At 41.1% G+C, this 22,321-nt stretch overlaps 1 protein-coding gene across 16 annotated transcripts in view; it reads left to right on the top strand.

Annotated features, from left to right (window-relative positions):
* LOC128877785 (uncharacterized) overlaps positions 1-22,321 on the top strand; it is a 175,466-nt gene that overhangs the window by 137,946 nt on the left and 15,199 nt on the right. For 15 of the 16 annotated variants that reach the window (XM_054125296.1, XM_054125295.1, XM_054125293.1 and 12 more), the window contains one exon: positions 17,225-17,374. In XM_054125296.1, the coding sequence (XP_053981271.1) occupies positions 17,225-17,374 (150 nt within the window). Of the gene's footprint in view, positions 1-9,416; positions 11,130-17,224; positions 17,375-22,321 lie in introns of those variants that run through there. The other variant, XM_054125308.1, reaches the window with a different exon arrangement.

Consider the following 22,321-nt stretch of genomic DNA (forward strand, 5'->3'; position numbering starts at 1 on the left):
TAACCCCAAACGGGGTCGCTTAGCGAAATCTTGGGGTCGCGAGATTTTAATATAAAATATTTAATATTCCTTTTTATTCGTGTTATTGCAAAAACTACAGTTTTGATGAATAATAGAGTATATAATTTTTGTAACTATGACAAATACAATTTTACCACTTGTTGTGCAATTATTAATTTCATATTTTCGAATGTTTTTAAACAAATTCTAAAACTATACTTTTTCATACGTATATATATATATATATTGTTACCTAATCAATAGATAACCACAAAATAAATGGGGTTTTAGGAATTTTCAACGCGTTAGCAAGAAAGAAAATAATTCCGAAACTTGAGCAACAAAGGAAATGAATTTAAATGAAATTCATGAATGTTGACGAAGTTACAGAAATACCTACCACGATAAATGTGATAAATTTGTTTATATAGTCTGCAATAGTCTGAATAATATTCAGTCCCGGTAGAAATTGTCAAGAATATTTTTCTGTCTGTCAACGTGTTAAATCAATCTTTATTATTGAAATTGATTTAAAGAAGGTTAGTTGTAATTTTGCCTCGTATTTACGCAGTCACCTCGCGGAATAAAATTGCTAAAACTGTAACACGGTCGGTGGCAAAGATTTCCCCGGCGAACCAGTGGCGGCAAACACGTTAATAAACGCCTAAACATCACGCACAGCCACTTCAACCTGGGAAACACGTGACAGGTTTATTTAGACTAAGCGTCGAGCCCTGATTTTCGTCCTCGAGCCCAACAAACGCATCGTTTCCCAAGCTCGTTGTCGAACGCGTAACTGGATATTCCACGGCGAATATCGTTGCACAAATTAGTCGGATGCACTCTCCCTTATCTCCCGTCGACAGGCGTACAGAGTGACGCAACCCAGGAACCTGTAGAAACGCCGAAAAAAAAGCTGCCGTTTTCATTAATATCGGTTCCCCATTCATGGACGCAGTACGATGAACTCTGCCAGACACCGACGGCCGCCGAAATGGAAATCGCGCGCGTATGCATTATTTATGGAATTACGTAAGACGATTTTTTTTCGAGGCCAGAATTACTTGTACGGCCTCGGACAGACTTTTTTTCTCTAGCGCACGAGTGTCGTCGACCCGTCTCGAGCTCCGATCTACGAATCTTTGAGCAGTTTTGCGATTTTCCTTAGGAGGAAATCTGAGTTTTCATTCTTGATTTAGAATACGGTGGCTGTGCCTTTTGATCTGTGGCCATTTTCAATTTTCTTTGGAAGGAAATGTGCTCTCTGGCCATTTTCCATTTTCTTTAAAAGGAAATTTGCTTTTAACTCCTGAATTTAAAAGGACTAAGTCTGTCTCTTCACCTCTGGCCATTTTCAATTTTCCTTACAAGGAAATGTGCTCTTCATTCTTGATTTAAAATACGATGCTTGTCTGTTTCTTCATCTCTGGCAATTTTCAATTTTCTATAGAAGGAAATGTGCTTTTCATTGTTGATTTAAAGTACGGTGGTTGTCTGCTTCTGAATCTCTGGTCATTTTCAATTTTCTTTAAAAGGAAATGTCCTTGTCACTCCTCGATCAAAATAACCTAAGTCCGTCTCTTCATCTCTGGCCATTTTCAATTTTCTTTAAAAGGAAATGTCCTTATCACTCCTCAATCAAAATAAGCTAAATCTGCCTCTTAATCTTCGACAATTTTAATTTTCTGTAGGAGGAAATATGCTTTCTCTCCCGAATCAAAATAACCTAAATCCGTCTCTTCATCTCCGGAAATTTTCAATTTTCTTTCAAAGGAACTGTGCTTTTGACTCCTGAATCAAAATAAACCGTTCCTTGATTCTTGATTTTTCTCGAAACGGAATATGCTTGTCCTCCCGTTCTGGAAACCTGCCCTAGTTCGATGATGTTTAAATTAGATGATTGATAAGATAGTCTGAATCAAGATGAGGTAGAGTCGTTCGAGGAACGAGGGGAGACTGGAATGATGGACGACCGTACGTCCTGTTGCCGAAGAATAATGCTTTACCATCCACATTTATTACATTAAACAAATAATTTAATCGTCGAGTAGCATTCCTCGAAGATTCGCAGGACCTTCGACTCGGTACGCGTGCTCCTCCGAATGATAAAAAATTCTCCCAGGCTGGTTGACTGCTTTTATCCCAGCGATGACTTAAACAGAGCGCGATATTAGCCCCCTCCGCGAGCAAAGAGAAACCAAAAAACGAGGAAATGGAAGTAGAAAGAATCAACGAGAAGCAATCCTTGAGCGAAATCGGATTTAATTTCGCCCGGTGGTCCCTTCCAGAAGGCTGGCGAATTTTTTTCCTCGTCTCCCGACTGTTTGATATTGCGAAACAGCGTCGCGGGTGTTCCCGAAGCCCTCGTAACGAAATAATCCAACGGCGATTCAATTTTTCGCCGCGGGTCCCTTTTCAAGGCCGCCACCCCCGTTCGCCCGACGCGGAATTTCTTTTCTACCCTTCTGTTTCTTTTCCAACGGCAACCTCCCTCCGGCTCTCCTCGTCGGCCGCCAGAAACGGGAAACGCCTGAACTATCGATCGAATTACGTAACTGCAGGCAGAAGAGGTAATCTCGTTTTTCTAACGAACTTCGTAGCGAATGTCCCCTGCGTCGAACGAGCTGCAAACTGCGTGGCGGATCAGAGATACGCTAACGTCTCGAACACCCGGGCCAATGATCGAATTTGTCCCTCGGACTCGCGATCATGCCAGCCGCGCGAGATGCGTCTTCCTTGGACAATAGCGCCTCGTATATTGATCAAATTTCCTGCTCGGTTTCGCGATCAGGAATCGTCCACTGTTTACGTTTCCGCGGCTCGGTCCAAGAGTTTGACTTCACCCTTCCGAAGAGATATAGACGATATAGAAGAGACAAATATTCTTGAAAATTTCTGCTACGATTTAGACGATTGCCGACTACTTAATCAAACATCTATCGTGGTATTTATTTTTGTAACTTCATCAAAATTCATGATTTTCGTAAAAAACGTAAATGAATTTCGTGAAACGTAAAATTCATGAGTTTACGTTTCCGCAGCTCGTATCCGTCAGGTTTGACTTTACACTTCCAAAGAGATAGCAATTTAACACGTTGACCGCCAGACAAATATTCATGAAAATTTCTGCTACTGTTAAATATTATTCCGACTATTGGTGACTACTTCAGCAAACATCTATCGTGGTATTTATTTTTGTAACTTGATCAAAATTCGTGAATTTCATCTAAATTCGTTTTCAGTGATGCTTATCATTTAGAATTAATTTTTCTAATTCTTCAGTGAATAGTACTGTCACCCATGTATGTGGCAACGTACATGTGTTATCTCTTCAACTTCGTAATCCCTCGGATGTCGATACAATTTGTTGCTCGAATACATGAGAATCACGAATCACGAGACATTCTTATCGTTCGTGTTCATTTGTATCCATTCGAAGCACCCGTTTAGGTTCGAGTAATTCTTAAAAGAGCTTCTGTTGTATCCATGCTTCCGAGCTTTAACAAGAATGTTGCGATCCGCGTCGCTTCGCGGAAACTTTGTTAGACGTTAGTTGGATCGGGCTTAGCGCGATCCTCGTGAATAATTCGTCGGAGAATCGTCAGCCAATTTCCCACGTGCCACCAGCCGTGCATCAAAAGTAGAAAACGTGTCCCGGTTACGCTTTCTCAGACGTTAAACGGGAATAATATGGATTACACGGCCAGGCAGCGTACGCTTCGTATTTATTATTTTTCCCGCATTGGTAATGACAATGAACGAGTCGTCGGGTACTTTGCTTTCTCTGCGCAGCGTGTTAGGCCCAATTCACACCGATCGAAATGGAACGAATTGCAAGAAAACGAAGGGGAATTCCAGAGGAGATCTGAAGAAATTGGAAAAATTTGAGCTAGATGTACATTAAGACTGTTTCCCACTGAAATGGATCAAATGTGAGATAATGTTTGAATTAAGCTCCTTTTAAAATGACTACGTTTCTCTAAATGCAAGAGACAAGTACGATTGTGGGTAGTCAAAGAAAATGGTATCGGTATCAGGGAAAGCCTTAATTGAGGAGTCTTCTAGCTTAAGCTTCTTTCGCACCTAGAGAAACGCAACGATTCCAAAAGACCAGGAATTACCACTAAGGAATAAAAAAACCATACTCTCACCCCAAGAGAAGACCTTAATCCATGGAGAGTCTTCATTAAACCTGTTTCGCACCGTCGAAACCGCAACAATTCCCCTCTGAAACGCAAAATCAACTCCACGACTGATTACAAACCAGTTACCTTCCAGCCCATCGAAGAAATCGAAAATCTTACCCCCAAAACCTGAAACAAAGATCGCCTCCCCTCTTCGCTAATGGGCGATGCATCGACATCGACATCGACATCGTCCAAGTCGACTAATCGTCTTCGAACCTCGGAATCGAGGGTACACGCGCCGCGACGATGCTCCGAAAGTGGGGTCCCGCGCGTGGGGTAGGGGATAGGCGTAAAAACAATTGCAGAGGACGACCGAGGAGGGCAGCCGTGGGGGCGGCGAGTCGCGGGGGTGGCGTGTTATTGCGGAGCGAGCCAACGAGGCCGGCCGGCGCGCATATCAATAAATAACCGTAAGGCAGCGTTAACAACAACAACGATACGTCGCCTATCATTCCGTGCTTCTTTACCACCTCCCCCCGGGGGCGGCCTCGCTACCTCAGCCCACTCCGGCCCCCACGAGGGGGGTGGCGACCGGGGGGAGGATGTGGGAGGAGGTGGGGGGGGGGGTGGTGGTGCACACGTAGGTACAATCGATTGCGTCTGCCAAGCTTTTACGCCGGGGAGAGAAAACCGGCGAATCGACAAATTCGACGGCGGCGCACCCCCGTCTCCGAGGAGGGGTCGCTCACCACCGGCCCCGTCCATTTATATCTTCGTCCTCCGCCGCCTCCTTCCCCTCCGTCGCGCCCCCCACCATCCTCTCTCTGCCCCTCGGTTCTGTTCGCTTCTATTTTTTATTGCTATATATTCTCTTTTTTCTTTTCCTTTTTCTTTTTCTTTCTTTTTTTTTTTTTTTCCTTATTCCCGAGCGAAAGACGAAGCACCCCCGTTATGCACGATAAAAAGTTTAATGTCAGAGAAGACGTCGCCGGCGACGAGGGGCGGGATGGGAAGGAGGAGGAGGGGGTTGATGGCGCTCGTCGGTGGTGGGAGGATTAGGGGTGGGTAGGCGCGGGTTCGACGGCGGCGGAGGAAGAGGCGGCGTAGAAGGAGGACGCGGGGGGTGAAAGTGCCCGGGGATCGTAATGACTCGATATGAAACCCGGGCAGTGCAATTTCTTTCTTCTTCTGCCCTTTCCTACCCCCCCTACCCCCTCCCTCCCTCCCTCCCTTCCTCCCTCCCTCCCTCACTCCTCTCCTCCAGCGTGTCTCGACCGTCTTCCTCTTTTTTCATCGCAGTATTTCCCCATAAAAGCGGCCCGGCATAATAAAAAGCGTTATATAGCTGGCACTGAAAAGTAACGCGCGTCTCTCCTTCCTTTTCCTTCTCGTGTGTCTCGCGCTAGAACGCGCCCGCGCGCACATAGAGAGCGGAGGAGAGAGAAAGAGAGAGAGAGAGAGAGAGTGATAGACGAAGCGAGGCGATGGCGTAAGGTCTTTTACGGCCTTATTTGCGGAGACGTAAAAATCGCGAAAATCAATACGGAACTTCTAACATTAAATATTCAGGCTATTGACTGGGCGGGGCCGAGAGAGCCAGACACTCTTTTCTGTACCTGAGAGTTCCTCGGCCGACCCGACTTCCGCGATTCGCGATTCCTTCGCTGGTTTCGCCGTCTTCTCTCACCGACCGTGTTTCGTCCTCGTTCTAGCTTCCGGAGGACCAAGGTTGAGGACACGATCATGCGCCTAGGACGATAGTAATTTTTGAATTTTTATCTCGAAATGTACGCGGCATGTTGGACTTGGATTATTTGGGATTATTAAACCTTTGCACTACGAATCATATTTCCTTTTCGTTACTAGGAGCTCACAATGCTTTTATTTGAAATTTGCTTTATTTAATAGATAAGGCAGTTTAAATAAAGAAAGAAAGAAAAAAAAGCATTTACTTAAATATCAGTTTTTACACATTATTGTTGTATTGCTAAATCATAGAGAATGTTGTGCTAAATCATAGAGAATGTGGAGCGCCTGAATGGGTTGATACTCTTTTAGGCTTACCATTGCATGGCACTGACTCCAGTACTACTATTAGATGGTTAGATGTAAATATATTTAGAAGCAGAAAATTGAAAACTCGCAAAGAAATTGAGAATCTGGAAGGTGAATTTGTATGGTATCGATTAGGACGTGAAAGAATGTCGAGTGGGACTCGAGAAAGGAGCTCCTGAGATGCAAACGGTTGATATATTCGTGGAGATTTCACATGACTTTTTTTTCGTGTAATTTGTTTTAACAACAAACGGGTTGTTAACCCCTCGCGCTCGAGTGGAGCCTTTAAGCCGACATATGTAATTTAAAAGTGATTTTTTGAACGTACAATTTCAATTTTACTTATACCAGAGTACAGCTAATTATTAATTGAAATAATAATACATCGAGTCATGAATGTTTGTAGATGTTCCTTTTCGAATTAGAGTTTTTGGTTGTACAGAAATTTATCAGCCAGGCTTTCATTCTTGTATACAGACTGTCCCAAAAATGTTGAAGGTCCTTGAAAGGGGTGGTTCGGGGTGTGATTTGAAACAACTTTTTCCTTAGCGAAAATGTTCTTTGAGACTTCGTTAAGGAGATATTAACCCTCTGCACTCGAAAGTTGACAGTCACCATTAGGTTTCATGCAGCAAATCTACAATACCTAATGTTTCTTTAGGTTTAATTTCTTTGGAACTCGAAATGTTAATAAAATGATTGTCGGTGCGGTAAAGGTGACCTGATTCTCAAATCTCGATAGCTTAGCATTCGTGACAATAGAATGCTAAGAAAGCATCTAGAGTTGCTACTAAAGTAGATAGTAAAAAAAAGGCCACGAGTGCAAAGGGTCAACAGAAAACCCCGAGCAATTTGAGCGCGGCCACCGAGCGCGTAGTGTGTGCTACACTGTGGCTGTCTGGCGCGTACCCTATTCTACTGCGGCTGTCCAGCGCGTACCCTATTCTACTGCGGCTGTCCAGCGCGTTGTCTATGCTACTACGTCTGTCTAGCGCGTGCCTTATTATGCTATCGTGGGCGCTCCACCGCGGCGCTGATTAATCGGGGTTTCTTATTAACATCTCCTTAACACGTTGCCTGCCAAACAAATATTCTTGAAAATGTCTGCTAAGATTAAATATTATTTAGATTATCGGAGTCTAGGTAATGAAACATTTATCGTGATATTTAGTTTTGTAACTACATCAAAATTCATGAATTTCGTTTAGATTCATCTCCCGTGATGTCTAACTTTCAGAATTAATATTTCTAGTTTTTGAGTGAAAAACACTGTCACCCATATATGGGTGACACGACGATCAACGTGTTAACGAAGCCTTGGACAACATTTTCGCTAAGGAAAAAGTTGTTTCAAATCACCCCCAGAATCATCCCTTTCAAGGACCTCTTTGGAATACCCTGTATATACAGGGTGTCTACGTATTGTTCGGGCATCCGCAGGGTGTCAATTCTACAACAAATTTGCAACAAAAAATTACTCTTAGACATTTTCTTTGTGTCGCCTTATTCTCGAGAATTTTCACTTTTAATATTTTTTCTGCGTTTTCCACTTGGCAATCTTTAAACAACCATAACTCCACCAAATTACAGTAGAAATTTAGAAATCTAGGTATACCATTCGAAAGAGCGTTAAATTTCCCATCTCCCTGATGCCAAACCAAAATTTATTACGTAGATTTAACAAGTAAAAAATTAGGTCAAACTTTACATTGTGAAAATTTCAAAAAATTTGACTTTTTCTGTATTCGTTTTTCGATTTCAAAGACATAGTTGTTTGACGGGTACCCTTCGAGAAAAAGTTCCTCGAAGTCTCAGCTTTTGAACGGTATTTTCATAAAAAAAATTGTACGGTGGCATTTTAGGGGGAAAAGCGTGGGTTTTCCGAACACATCCGAACTAATACGTAGACACCCTCCTGTACATTATAACACGCACGATCCTACAGTAAATCAAAGGATTAATATGTACCTCCCCTTCTTCTAACTTCTACCTGACCTGTATACGAAATTGAAAAACCCCATAATAAATCCATTTCAACACCTAAAATATAACATTCCTGAAACCGATTAAAAATTTTGCCCTCGCTTTCTGAAACATAAACACGTTACAGTTCCCCCTCTCCTACCAAATCGCAGTATTGTTATTCCGTCTTCCTTCGAGTGGTCCGGTCGACGTCCACGCCCGATTGAATTTTAAAGTACCGCGGTTATTACCTTTTCAGGAACGCCGGGGGATTTCGAAAATCCTTTTAATTCGTTCCCCGCCGCAAATATATACAAAACGATTAATGTCTTTGGAGGAAAATAGAATATTTGATGGGGAGGAACAGAGAGGAGGGGGTGGTGTTCTGATTAAAAACGATTCGCGTGTGCGGGAAAGCGATCGATCTCGCAAGCGAAAATTTTCAGAGAGCGAAACAATGGGATATTCGAGGTTCCTTTTGACGGAAACGCTGTTTGATATATGAAACGATTAACGGTTTAACTGAGCAATTATTTCCGGGGAAAAGCGCAATAACCGGCGTTCTTTCTGTAACCAGCAATCAAATTCGACGTTCGCAGTTGGTCGAATTATTTCGAGTACGTTGCGAAAAATCGTCGACGATTCGACGCGCGAATTCGTCGATAACGTTTCTGCGATGCATGCTGGCTTACGTTAATGCCCAACCGCGCGACTCGGTGGACAAAATTCTTCCTTGAGTACAAGTTTCGGATAATTAACCGAAGATTAGCACCTTTTCATCCGTGATTCTTCGAATAACCGCTCGAATTTAACCCTTTGAGTGCTATGGACGCTAGAAAGTTATTCGCGTGGATTTGAGATGCGTTTTACGGTTTAACTCTTCGCACTCGAGGTCTTTTTTTCTGGTATCTACCAGCAACTCGAGATCCTTTCTTAGTATTCTAGTGCCACGAATGCTAAGCTTCGATTGACCTCGAAGATGCAGCCTGATTGTTATTTTATTGGCACCTCGAATTCCAAAGAAATGAAACCTAATGGTGACTGGGAGTCACTTGTCGAGTGCAAAGGGTTAATATTTCAAATGAATCCAGATTGTATTGAAGTATTCAATTCTTAAGGGGTTAATTTGTAGAAAGGGATGAAACATAAAATATGTAATGAAGTATATACAGAATGTCCCAGGTTTTAGTGGACAAACTCGGGGAGCATATCCTACAAGTGGAAATAAGAAAGAAATGTCATTCGAAGCTTGCTCAGAAACGCTTTATTACAAACAAACAAATTTAGAATCGATGACGGCGGATTTTAATTTACTGAACATTGAATGGTCAAGCGTGTTTATCGGATTATTTCAAAATGTCTAGTATTTCAAAACGTATTACATACAACGATAAATCTCTTCCTTATTTTGTTGCATTTCAGCAACGAAGATATTATTCCTGGGACACCCTATATACAAAACTAAAAGGAAAGTTGCTTAAATCGAAGACCACTGTATAATATTTTCCATCATTTGAGTCTTGTTCAACGAATAAACAGTCTAAAACAATTTTTATATCGACATCGTTATACTCGTACGAGTAAGATGGTCCGTTCCCGTAGAAGATAAAAAATAAATAAAACGCGTCGGCAGAGCTCGTCTCGTTAAGGAATAAATGATTCGCAACGAAAACGAAACGGCCTTTTTGCGGCGTAACAATGCCGCGGCACGAATTAATGTGCATTCGGTTGCTTCATTTTACTTGCATGCAAAATTCCATTGTTGTTTCGTAGAATAATTTTCAAGGAATTACGTGAACGCGGCCCGACGGTGTACGCGAGTCGATAGAAACCAGGGGAACGAGTAACGTAACAAAAAAAAAGAAAAAGAAAAAGAAAAAGAAAAAGAAAAAGAGAGGGAACGCAGGAAAGGGGGACGGAAAAAGAACTCGAAAAAAAACCCAGCACGAAGTAGAGAATGACTCGATTTATATTTCGCGAAATAAAATGTAAATTTTCGAAGGGGAGAACCGCGCGGACGTGTCCCGTTCGGATTACAATTAAAGCTCGTGCTCGTAAAAGAACAGCTTTGTTCGTTGCCAATTTGAAATCATTTTTTCTGATCCTCCTATGTGGTTCCTCTGTCCATCGTTCGCTAGACTTTATTACTTCGTTCCGTTTCCAAGATGCATTTGGTTATGTCAAAAGTTTCTTTCGCGAGTTACGCTCAGCTATTTTGTCTGGAAACGTTTGTGTAATTAACTGGGATGTTCTTATTCACCGTACTCTCCAGATATACTGAAAAGAACTCTGAATTAAATGGCAGGTTTAATATTTTCAAATAAATGCTTCAAAAAAATTTATTTGGAAATATTAGACCCGTCATTTAATTTAGTATCATTTAATTTCGCTAATAGACCTACAGTCAGTGTAAGAAGTAAAGCAACCAATTCAAAATAAAATTAATAAGAAAAGAAATAAGAGGTTAAGATTAAAAATAATAAACTTTAAATTTCGCAAATTCTACTCTAAAAATATGTAAGAGCGTTGGTTAATTATTTCTTCCCCTATGATTTATTAGTAAAATAAATATAGGAAGTTTCATTTTGAATTAGTTTCTGTACGAATTATTTCTTCCTGTACTTATTACACTGACTGTGTTACACTAACAGTAAAAGGTGACTAGAAAAGGACGTGAAAGCTCGAGACTGATAGCAATTTATTTATTTATTATTAAATTGAAAACGTGTATAGAATTTCAAATTGAACGTAGAAGAAGAACGTATGTACATAATAAAGGAATCGTATCGACTACCGAGGTAAATATCATTGAAAGACGCGTAGAGACCGCGCCTATCGGTCGTGTTTTGATTTGCCGCGGTCAATGTGACCACCGCGCCCTAGAGCTCTCAGTACGCTTTGTTAGTGTAACGGATTTAGACGTGCCATGCAACGTTCCTGCGTAAAATCTGCTCAATTAAACGCCTTGATAACGCTACTGTTATCGTAAGTATTCCAACTATTATAACTTGTTTTTTATTATAGTAGATTTAACCCTAGAATGGAAAGGTCACTGTTTAGTATTTTAATGGAAAGATTGACTGCTTCATTAGTGCATAAAGTATCAAGGAATAATGTACCAACATGGTTAAAAATAACAATAAATTTTAAATATAGACCTTCAGTAGAGTGTAAAGAAATAACAGGTAATGCAAGGAGTAAAATTTACTCGATCGTTTCATTCTAGGGTTCAGATGACTCGAATCCAAGATTAAGGATCGTCTTGAGACTTATTTCCTATTGTTATAATATAAAGCACAATTGAATAAAATTGTAGTAACTAGTAATCGCAATTGGATGAAGGTACACATATGTGGACGTTTAATTTTTTACAAGTCCTGTCAATAATAAAAAGAACAAAAATTTGACAGTAACTTATTCACTACAGAATCCCTCAACAAGAGGAGTAAAAATTGTATAGTCTTGGTTGGACTGATAACATTATTCCCCCGGTGTACAGTTAAAAAATATAAGAATGTCCCTGAATAGATCAACACTTTATACTGCCAGTCAATTCAGAAAGATACCTCCGCATCAAAAAGACTGTACCTTAGAAAAAATAGTTTTCATATCACTCTCTATGAACACGTTGATCTCCATGACACCCATACTTTTTACTGAAGAAGTAAAATAATTAATTTTGAAACTTAAATGTCAAAGCAAATGAGTTGGTATGAAATACATGAATTCCGGTGAAGTCACAAGAATAAATACGACGAATAAATGTTCAATTACGCAGTTTCTAATAGTCAGTAAATAAAATTTAATCACAGTAGAAATTTTTAAGAGGATTAACGTAGCAGTAAACGTGTTAATGTAGCCCCTCAGGGGTTGTAGCTATATTTAATTGTAATAGCTACAGCACGGGTTTAGCAATCCCGAGGTACCCGAGTTATAAGGGGGGCTAGTGGTACCCTAATGATAATAAATCAATAATCAAATAAACGTAAAGAATAAACGTTAATTCACATCAAATGCTCGTAAACGCTATAATTCCACAGCTATTTATCTGCGCTATCCCCTACTCGCCAATTAAACACACCTGATAATTACAAGATATCTCGAGATTGCATCCGATAACGAAACGATAACCACACGCGACGTGGATCTCCAAAACGCGAAAAATACGCGACTCCTTCGCGAACAAGGAACGTCGTTTCCGCGACACGTTTTCCTGGGCGTTACGCGATATTTGTCGATAATCGCGACGACAAAAGCTGGACTGAGCCGCGCTGATTTACGAGACTGAGGAACGGCGCGCGCTCCGTGTTTAAACGTCGATAACAAACAAACTAATATACGAACGAAGTGATAAATTTCACGGGGAGATCCAGGGCGATTTATACACTGTTTAATGGTGATATCAGTATTTTTCGAACTAAGCACTTTGCTGTATTGAAATGTTTATTACACCGAGATCGTGCGCGACCCGTACGAGAATGCAGATACATCTGTAATAATAAATCGACGCTAGGGGGATTATACAAGGTGTCCTGCTGAAAACAATCGCTGTTACTTCGATCGTAAGTCGCGGTATAAATCTAAAGTAATTTAACCCTTTGCACTCGAGAGGTGACTTGAGAGGCGCGATTAGGTTTCACGCAGTAAATCTGCAACACCTAATGTTTCTTTAGGTTTAATTTCTTTGTAGCTCGAAGTGTTGATAAAATGATTATCGGTGAGGTAAAGGTGACCTTATTCTCAAATCTAGATAGCTTAGAATTCATGGCAATAGAACGCTAAGAAACATCTCGAGTTGCTGGTAGATACCAGAAAAAAAGGACTCCACTGCAAAGGGTTAACACGTTCCGCGTCAGCGTGTACCACCGGTGGCTCACGCTTGACTCTCTCATCGGGCGACGTGTACCACCGGTAGTTCGCACCTACGCGTCTATCAGATACCGTGAAATACCGCGCCGCCCCATGGCGAGAAACACAATAGCAGCTCCAGCGTTAATGTGTTAAACTCTTCGGCTTACAATCTCGTGTTAGAGACGTGGTAAAGTCGACCGGCCAAACCATCAATAAGACATATTGAAACGTGAATGTCCCGACGTGTGAAGTGAATCGTAAGGCAAAGGGTTAATCGAAGCCCTAAAGCCGGCGACTGACTTGCAACAGAACGCTGTAATGTAACTGCTTGGCACGAATTTTACGGTTCGACACCAGCGTTACATTACAAGGTCCTTTTTGGAATCACGAATGGTCGCTTCGAACTCTCGGCTGAATTCTCTCTCAATGCTTCCTACTCAGTTCAGTGAAAAGTAGACGATCAAAGAGATTCTTCAAAAAACCGACAGACCAGTGGAGCACGGTCGAGAGCGAACCGAGCGCGCAAGAACGGCTCGGTTCGTCGCTCGCTAGTCCGTCCAAACTAAGCGAATGCTCGCGTTAAATTACAATGTTCTGTTGTTGCAAGTCAGTCGTCGGCTTAAGGTTCTCCAGAAATGAATTGATCCGTTTAAAAAAAGAAAAGACTGAAATGCACAATTTTTCTGTCCGAATGAAAAGTTTCGTTATGAAGTTAACAAACGCCTCGGTATGATTCATCGACGTGTTCGTATTTATATCCAGAGTGACAATGCGTTAAATGAGCTATAAAAAAAAAATATCGCGTTCGAAGGATGCATTCGACCAGCCAGAAACGTATCACCGACAGCGGGGCGTTAATTCGCTAGGTGACACATCTCCATCGGCCTTCGACTTCTTCCGCTCGTCTCTGTTTCACGGTAACCAGATTAACGTAAAGAGAACAGGTGGGAGCGGAACGCGAGAAGTGAAATTATGATCGAACCGGTCGACAGGATACCGACGGAGGATGTGTCGCTTTATAAACGGCGTGTCGGTAAATAAAATCACGATTGACAGAAATACCAGCCGTTCGACGTCGTTTAAATACGTAGGCGGACGTGGAAGCGGTTCTTGGACCGGCGTTAAGCCTCTTTTACACCTGTCGATGCTCGTCGTTGGCCGTGGACGTTCGCGCGATTCCATATTTTATGCGCAAGTATACACCTGTACGCAAAATACGCGTATTTATGTGCGGAATGTACGCGAAACGTGCGAATGTCATCGTTACTATCGATATCATCGTCATAACTGTAGTCGTTGTTGTTGTTGTTACCATCATCAACACGTTTCACATAAATAAATATTTGTACTCTCTCATATAATAAATATTCGTACTCTTTTTCGAGTCGGCGAAATAACGGTCAAAGCTTGGGCATTGATATGTCAGTCAGTCAGGGCTTTCATATAGGGTGCCTAAAAAATGTTGGAGGCTCTTGAAAGGGGTGGTTCTTTAGGTTACCATCTCCTATTGCAATATTCAAACACAGTAAATACTACGTCTTATGTAACACATTTTTGTTTTAAAAAGAACATTATTTATCAATCCCTATATTTCAGATACACAGTCAGTCCCATAATTACTCGTACTCTTATGTCTATTGAAACAATTTGTTTAACCCACAGAAATTTGATTTTACAAATTAAATTTGAAAAAATATCAGTGTATTTATTATCTGAACAATTTCGACAGCTGACATTTATTTTTAACTTTTGTTCAAAAGGACATTGTCCAATGGTAATATACATACAGACAAATATAAAAACAAACCAATTACAAGTGTACAATTCGATTTAGAGAACCTTCTCTAAAGAAAACCTTCTTTTTTTAAAACCAAATTAGTTTATATTTATCACCTTCGGGTGATTTCAATCTTACTGAACTCAGTCCTCAAGTTATAGAATAGAATACATAGAATAGAATACAAAACCCAAATGATGGAATTAATATTTCGGTCGCTTTTGACCCAAGGAGAGGAGGGTTAAAGATTAAACCGTGGCCTCGAAGAATTAACGCGCGGAACCGAATCGAATTCGTGGAGTTCTACCACGGGAACGAAAAATCCTTCTCTTCCATCGATGAGTCAAGTTGGGGGGCCAGGTGTGTGACTAGTTACGGACGGCAAAAAAATCCCAGCGGTCGGAGAACCCGAGAGTAGCTTGTTCGTGGAGTGCTTCATTGACTTTCATGACAGATCTGCGCGCGGTAGCTGGCTCGAGCGTCGGAGCGGAAATACATATTTTATCGGCGCTATTCGGAAGCGTCGCTTAAGAATTCGATCGTCCCGTAAAGCTGAATTCACACTATGGACGAGGACGAGGGGACCGCCAGACGGGACCATCTCACGAGCACGGTACTCCCTCGCGTAAATGATCAAAAATGTCTGCTGCCAATTAACGTTATTCAAGGGTAGAGGAGGTCTCATTGAAACTGTTAGAACTCGAACGAGCGTGAAATGCCCAAGAAATCGAGAAAATTAATTCCAAGATTGATGATTGATTCAAAATTTTATTAATATTCGAGACGGGAATCGCGTTACATAAAATAGTCTAACTTTGGAAACGTGTCTTTTTTGGTATTAGTAGACTCGATTATAAATTCTTACAGCTTTCTTGGAGTTTTGACACCACTGCAAACATAAAGGATTCGACGATATCCGAAAAATTCATTTGTTCTTATACATAAATTTAACAATTCTATTAGTGACACCACTGCAAACATAAAACCTTTATGTGACACCACATAAATCCTTTGCGTCACATAAAGGATTTATGTTTGAAGTGGTGTCAAAAATTGCAGGGTTAGGGTAATGTGTGGATCAAAAATTCATTTGTCATTGTTCATAAGTCTAAGGCCGATCGCACACGTCCGCAACCGATTTGAAATTTGTGTTGCAAACCGTTTGCGCTCTTTGTTTTACCTACTCCACTATCTTTGTTTTACCTACTCCACTATCTTTGTTTTACCTAGATCCACTATCTTTGTTTTACCTAGATCCACGGTCGCATACATCTAGTTCCAGAGTGATTTGAAACTGATCAGTTGCGCCCGTGTGAGATTAGCCTAACAAATTCTGTTTGCAATGGTGTCACTAACAAAAGTCTAACAAATTTCGTTAGTGACACCATTGCAAACAGAATTTATTAGACTTATGTATAACGTCAAATGAATTTTTCGAATATTGATAAACCTCGATGGTTGAGCTGGCGATCAATGTGATGGTCATTCGTGTGGAATTTGTCTTCAATTTTGCCCCCTCTTTGTCTATCAATTTGGAAAGGAAATGATTGCAGATGTAGGGTAATGTATGGATCAATACTTCATTTGTCATTGTGTATAAATCTAACAAATTCTGTTCGTGACACCACTGCAAACATAAATCTTTTATGCGACAGCATATAAATCCTTTGTGTTTGCAATGATGTAACTTGTTAGACTTATGAACAATGACATATGAATTTTTTAGTCACACATTACCTTAACACCTGCAATCTTTGACACCACTGCAAAAACAAATCCTTTATGTGATGCATTGTCTATCAGTTTGGAAAGGAAATGATTGCAGATGTAGGGTATTGTATGGATCAAAAATTCATTTGTCATTGTTCATATGTCTAAAAAATTCTGTTAGTGACACCACTGGAAACATAAATCCTTTATGCGACACCATCCTTCATGTTTGCAATGGTGTAACAAAATTCGTTAGACTTAAGAATAATGTCAAATAGATTTTTGATCCACACACTACCCTACACCCTTCTATTTTCCAAATTGATAGACAAAGAGAGTGCAAAATTGGATTCAAATTCGAGGTTTATGAACATCCACGGCATTGCTACATGGCGATATTGTGGATCGAGCTTAACGTTGAGCTGGATCTATACCGGTGGCGCGTGTAACTCAGCGTGCAGGTGTAGCACGCTAATATCGGGGATAATGAACGATGATGGACGTGCCGTCGCGTGCCCTTATCGCGGGCTCGTGAATTAACGCTATCGAGTCCTTAATGACCGACGTCCTTGATTTCTCGTGTCCCTTGAACTCGAACGTTTGTCAAGGTTGATCGGTGTCCCGCGCGCGCAACCGGTTTCGGCTCGTTTTAATGATCGATTAACGAACATCGAATGTCTCGTATCCGAACCCGACTCCGCACGCCCTTCGTTAACGACGTTCTCTCGTTTCTGCTTTCCAGGTGGTGCTGTCAGCGTGCAGCACGTACTTCGACACAATTCTGTCCCAGTACGAGGAGAAAGACCCGATCGTCATAATGCGTGACGTGAAATTCTCGGATATCAAGGTCCTGGTCGAGTTCATGTACAAGGGAGAGATCAACATCGATCACGTGAGTGCTTTTGCAACTTCGCTATGTTCATAGAGTTTCGAGATGATGCTCGTTCCCCAAAAACCTTCGACGAGAGCTCCTCTATCTAGCCTCGTTTCCATCGAACGGTTTTCGTTTCCGAGTCGTCGCGAAGTCGCTCGAGACTCTTTGCTGAGCCGCGCACAAAGCGATGTTCGACGCGGTCTGAGAAACGCTGTTTCCCGGTCGCGCTCGAGTGGCGAAATTAAAACTGATTAAAGAAATAAAGCCACGGGGAACGCGCTCCTCTCGGTCTCTTTTCAGGCTCGATAGACGACTTATTTACATCGTGGACATTACGAGGGCACTTGTGTTCTTCCCCGCAGCGAGGACGGGAATAAAAAAATAAAACGTGTCGCGGGGAACGGCGCAGAGGGGAGGAGGGAACGCGGCTGGCCTCAATTTATTAATAATTGAAGACCCGTGCCTCTTCGAGCTTCGAACCTTGCCGCACTTCAAAGCGAGTTCCCATTAATCCCTCGGCAAAAATCGTCGCGAAGATGCAATTTGTTTCGAGGCACGGGAGCCAATCGGTTCTTTTCCGTTCCTCTTAGGGGAGAGACGCGCAGCGAGGGGGGCCTCTTTGTCGGCGATCGCATTGAAAATCGAACCATTCGATAAACCGAGCGTACGGTGGCTAATTAATGATTGGATAGAATTGGAAGTATCCGAGGAGTGCCGCGCGAGGGGTAGCAGATAAAGGATAGCGGAAGTGGATGCGAGGAGGTGCATGTTTGATCTTTGCTGCGATCCTGAGTTTCTCATGTGTGTCCGGGCATGCTATCCCCGCACTTTTGCCGAAACAAACTTTTTTTTCTATAGAAAGATGCGTACTAACTTGTGCTACATTGTGCCATTGATAGAAACTCGTTATCTCTACTCATTTTGCAAATAAAAAATGTTGAATTTGAAGGAATGAAAAATTCAATATTCGCACAATTTGCGAACGGCGACAGATCATCAAATTTTGCAAAGTTGTGCTAAATTGTGCTACTTACAATACACGAGACGTATGCGTTAAAAATTGAGATTAGCTCGAGGGTAAACAAAAATTAACAAAAAAGGGTGGGGGTGATTGAACATTTCGATATTTCCGAATTTTCTTTGATTGTGCCGGATTGTGCTAGACTGGCACAACAAGTTTTTCTAATTTCAAAATCTCAGAAAATGTTTTCTAAGTTTTGTTGGCCCTCGAGCTAATCTCAATTTTGAACGCATATGTCTCGTGTATTGTAAGTAGCACAATTTAGCACAACTTTGCAAAATTTGATGATCTGTCGCCGTTCGCAAATTGTGCGAATATTGAATTTTTTATTCCTCAAAATTCAACATTTTTTATCTGCAAAAAGAGTAGAGATAACGAGTTTCTATAAATGGCACAATGTAGCACAAGTTAGTACGCATCTTTCTATAGAAAAAAAAGTTTGTTTCGGCAAAAGTGCGGGGCTAGTATAATTTTGGTTTCGTTTCATTTCTTAATTGTTATTGATGTTATCGATCTCTTATTTACGGCACAATTCAGCACAAATATAGCACAATACGGCACAAGAAAGAAAAACTGAAAATTCGAAAAGTGCGGGGCTAACTTCGCACACATGAATTTCTCGGTTCTTTGCGCGTCGATCCGTTTCCAACGAGGAATAGCCTCGAGTTCGGTGACGTCGGAAATCTTAGGGCTTAGATTCGATTTAGAAAGAATTCAGGGGTGACAGCTCTAGCTTCAACCCTTTGCACTCCCAATTACATTTCAATTTCGTTACCAGCAGCTCCCAACCCTTTTAAGTGATTTATTTCAACCCTTTGCACTCGAGGCCTTTTTTTCTGGTATCTATCAGTAACTCGAGATGCTTTCTTAGCATTCTATCGTCACGAATTCTAAGCTTAGATTTACTTCGAAAATGAGATCTCTAATTTAAGATTTAAAAATCAGGTCAACGACAATCATTTTATTGGCACTTCGAGTTCCAAAGAAATTAAACCTAAAGGAAACCTAGTGGCGAGAGTCACCTCTCGAATGCAAAGGGTTAAATTTTCTTTAACTAAAAGTCAAAGTAATGTAAGTAAATGAAGGAAGAAACAGATTCGTTTAAATAACAGTTTTATTCTCACTTTTGTTATATTTTGTCATTTTCAAGTGTATGGTATATCTTGAAACAATTTCTTTTCCCTATTGATTTGGACATGAAAGAATGTCGAGTGGGACTCGACATAGGAGCTCCTGAGATGAAAACTGATGACGAGTCACATTCGACATAGGAGTGCAAGGGGTTAATGTAATCGTGGCATTTTCTTGGCATTTACAAGTGTGACGAAGTTCGGTTCTTCGGTGTTTGACCCACTCGAAGAACGTCCAGAAGGAAGTAGGAAGCTCTTGAAAATATCTGCTGAGATCAAATTTTCTTTACAGGCCATTTCAAACTACCTAATCGAAATTTATCGTGGTATTTTTGTTATTTTTCATTCTTTGATACTCAATATTCAGAATTAATTTTATTAGTTCTTCAGTGAAAAGCACTGTATATAGCTGACACGTGTCGATCAACGTGTTCATTCAATTTCTAGTTTACTTTCAATTTAGAACGTATTAGTTTCAGACTTGATTAGGAATTGCCTGTCTAGAAACCGTCGGTATTAGCCTTGTTTCGTCATTTTTAAATCGTCATTTTTAAATTTGAATAACCGAGGAACATGATATGTAGTAAATCACCATCTTTGGATTTAACTCTTCAGAAAATCTCCAGTTCCATACTCGTCCCTCTTAAGGCTGATAAAAATCACATTTTCACAGATATTGAAAAAGAATTGACACTTAAACCTACCACGACCAATCAAATGACTGTTTTCAAATTGATATTCAAATTGATTTCAAATCCACGTAAAATATTTTTGCAATTTATTAAAAAAAGTGTCTCTAAGATTATTCATTCGTCCCATCACGATAGAAATAATTACAAATGAACGTCGGTAGGTTTAGTGTTAATAGTACATCTTATCTTTTAACACTTTCGCTGCGAATGACGCACATATGCGTCCAACTGAAAATATATGGTTGTTTTTGTTCTTCAGTTTTCATTTTTTTTGTTCGGCAATCATATTATATATAAAATAAGTTACCACAAATATATGTTTTTTAAAATAATCATATTCAAACGTTTGTAAGAAATTTTTCATTAAAAAAAAATATCATAATTGCAGCTCCCAGCGAACGGCTACTTATTTTCGTCCGCAGCGAAAGTGTTAAACGGTACGTGTGTATTATCGTTGCGATTAAATGCATAAACATTCCTGGTCAACCGATTAGCCTCGCTCTCCATCTTCGATTCAGGAACATCTTACCAATAATCCCGCTGAAACATCATTTTTCGTTCGGTGGAAGAAGCAACCAACCACCTTTCGCAAGCTCGTAACTATATCCGCCGCGGCAAGAAAGGCAACAGCAGACTCCGCAACGGTCCGCATCGCTCAGTCTTGCGTCGCGAAAAAAGATAAATTACGCTCGACCAATGAGCACCGGTTAATTAACTAATAACGACCGCGTTCGATCGATAGCACCCGTTCCCGGCTGCACAAAAACCATGCGAACCGTGCAGGTAACGCGGAAGAAAAACCGACCGCGTAAACTTAGGAACGAGTCCCTTACCCGCCGGAGAATTTCATCGGGGGAATCCTGGCGCATTTTTGATGCGGGGAATTCCCGTGTCCGCTCTCTAGCAGCAGCGTATGTTAACGCTGACATATTTATCGCGGTATGTTGCCTTGTCTTTGGCTTTCGCGATTCCGTGGCTTCTTGCCTCCCTTCGTCCTGTCTACGACGTATGGTAAATCCGCATCGCGGTGTTAGCCATTCGGTCGCTTTTTTCCGTGCGAAAAAGCGAACACGTGCAATCGCTATCGTCGGAACCATCGGGAAGGTGGCAGCCGGAAAAAAGTAGAGGAGGTTGGAGGCTGAGCGGAAAAAGGGAGGAAAAGGAAACCTGGGAGTGGACTCATTGGTGAGATTACTAGGCAGAGGTGTAGTAAGGATATGCAGGAATCGGAGGGGAAATTTACTAGGCAGAGGTATGCTAGGGATATGCAGGAATCGATGGGAATTGTCTCTTTAGTGGAGAGTCGCGGAAACCACGGTATCAATCAAGTTTCGGATAATTAACCGAAGATGAGCACCTTTTCATCCGTGATTCTTCGAATAACAGCTCTAATTTAACCTTTTGAGTGCTATGGACTCTACGAAGCTATTCGCGTGGACTTAAAATGCGTTTCACGGTTTAGCTCTTTGCGCCACAGGAATTCAGGTCACAAAATAGACCCATGTTGCACAGGAATTTTATTGCGTTTTAAATCAAACAAAATTGTTATATTGTTATTAATAAAGGTATCACATTTATACACATGCAGCTAATGCAAAATTTCGAGGTGGGATTAAAAATGTCCCACCATGCATTACGGTCCATCAAAAACGTGGGACATTTTTAATCCCACCGTGCCCCAAAGAGTTAACCCTTTGCACTCGAGGATTTTTTTTCTGGTATCTACCAGCAACTCGAGATGTTTCTTAACATTCTATTGCCATGAATTCTAAGCTATCTAGATTTTAAAATAAGGTCACCTTTACTTCACCGACAATCATTTTATTGACACTTCGAGAAATTAAAGAAATTAAACCTAAAGAAACATGTGAGGTATTGTATATTTGCTGTTTGAAACCTAATGGTGACTGAGATTCACCTCTCGAGTGCAAAGACCTCCAGGGAGTATACCATCCAATGTTCGGGATGGTTTCAGTGCATTCATGGTAGAGATATTTGTGCATTTATAGAGACTTTGCTTACCTATAGGAAACACTAGGTTTGGGCTTCTTTTAGGGACCTTCAGGTTTAGACCTAATCTACTCATAAACAGCTCAGTTACTGGCACTCGCTAGAAATATTA

This window comes from Hylaeus volcanicus, chromosome 6 (assembly GCF_026283585.1).
Source record: "Hylaeus volcanicus isolate JK05 chromosome 6, UHH_iyHylVolc1.0_haploid, whole genome shotgun sequence".
In the NCBI taxonomy this organism is placed as follows: Eukaryota; Metazoa; Arthropoda; class Insecta; order Hymenoptera; family Colletidae; genus Hylaeus; species Hylaeus volcanicus.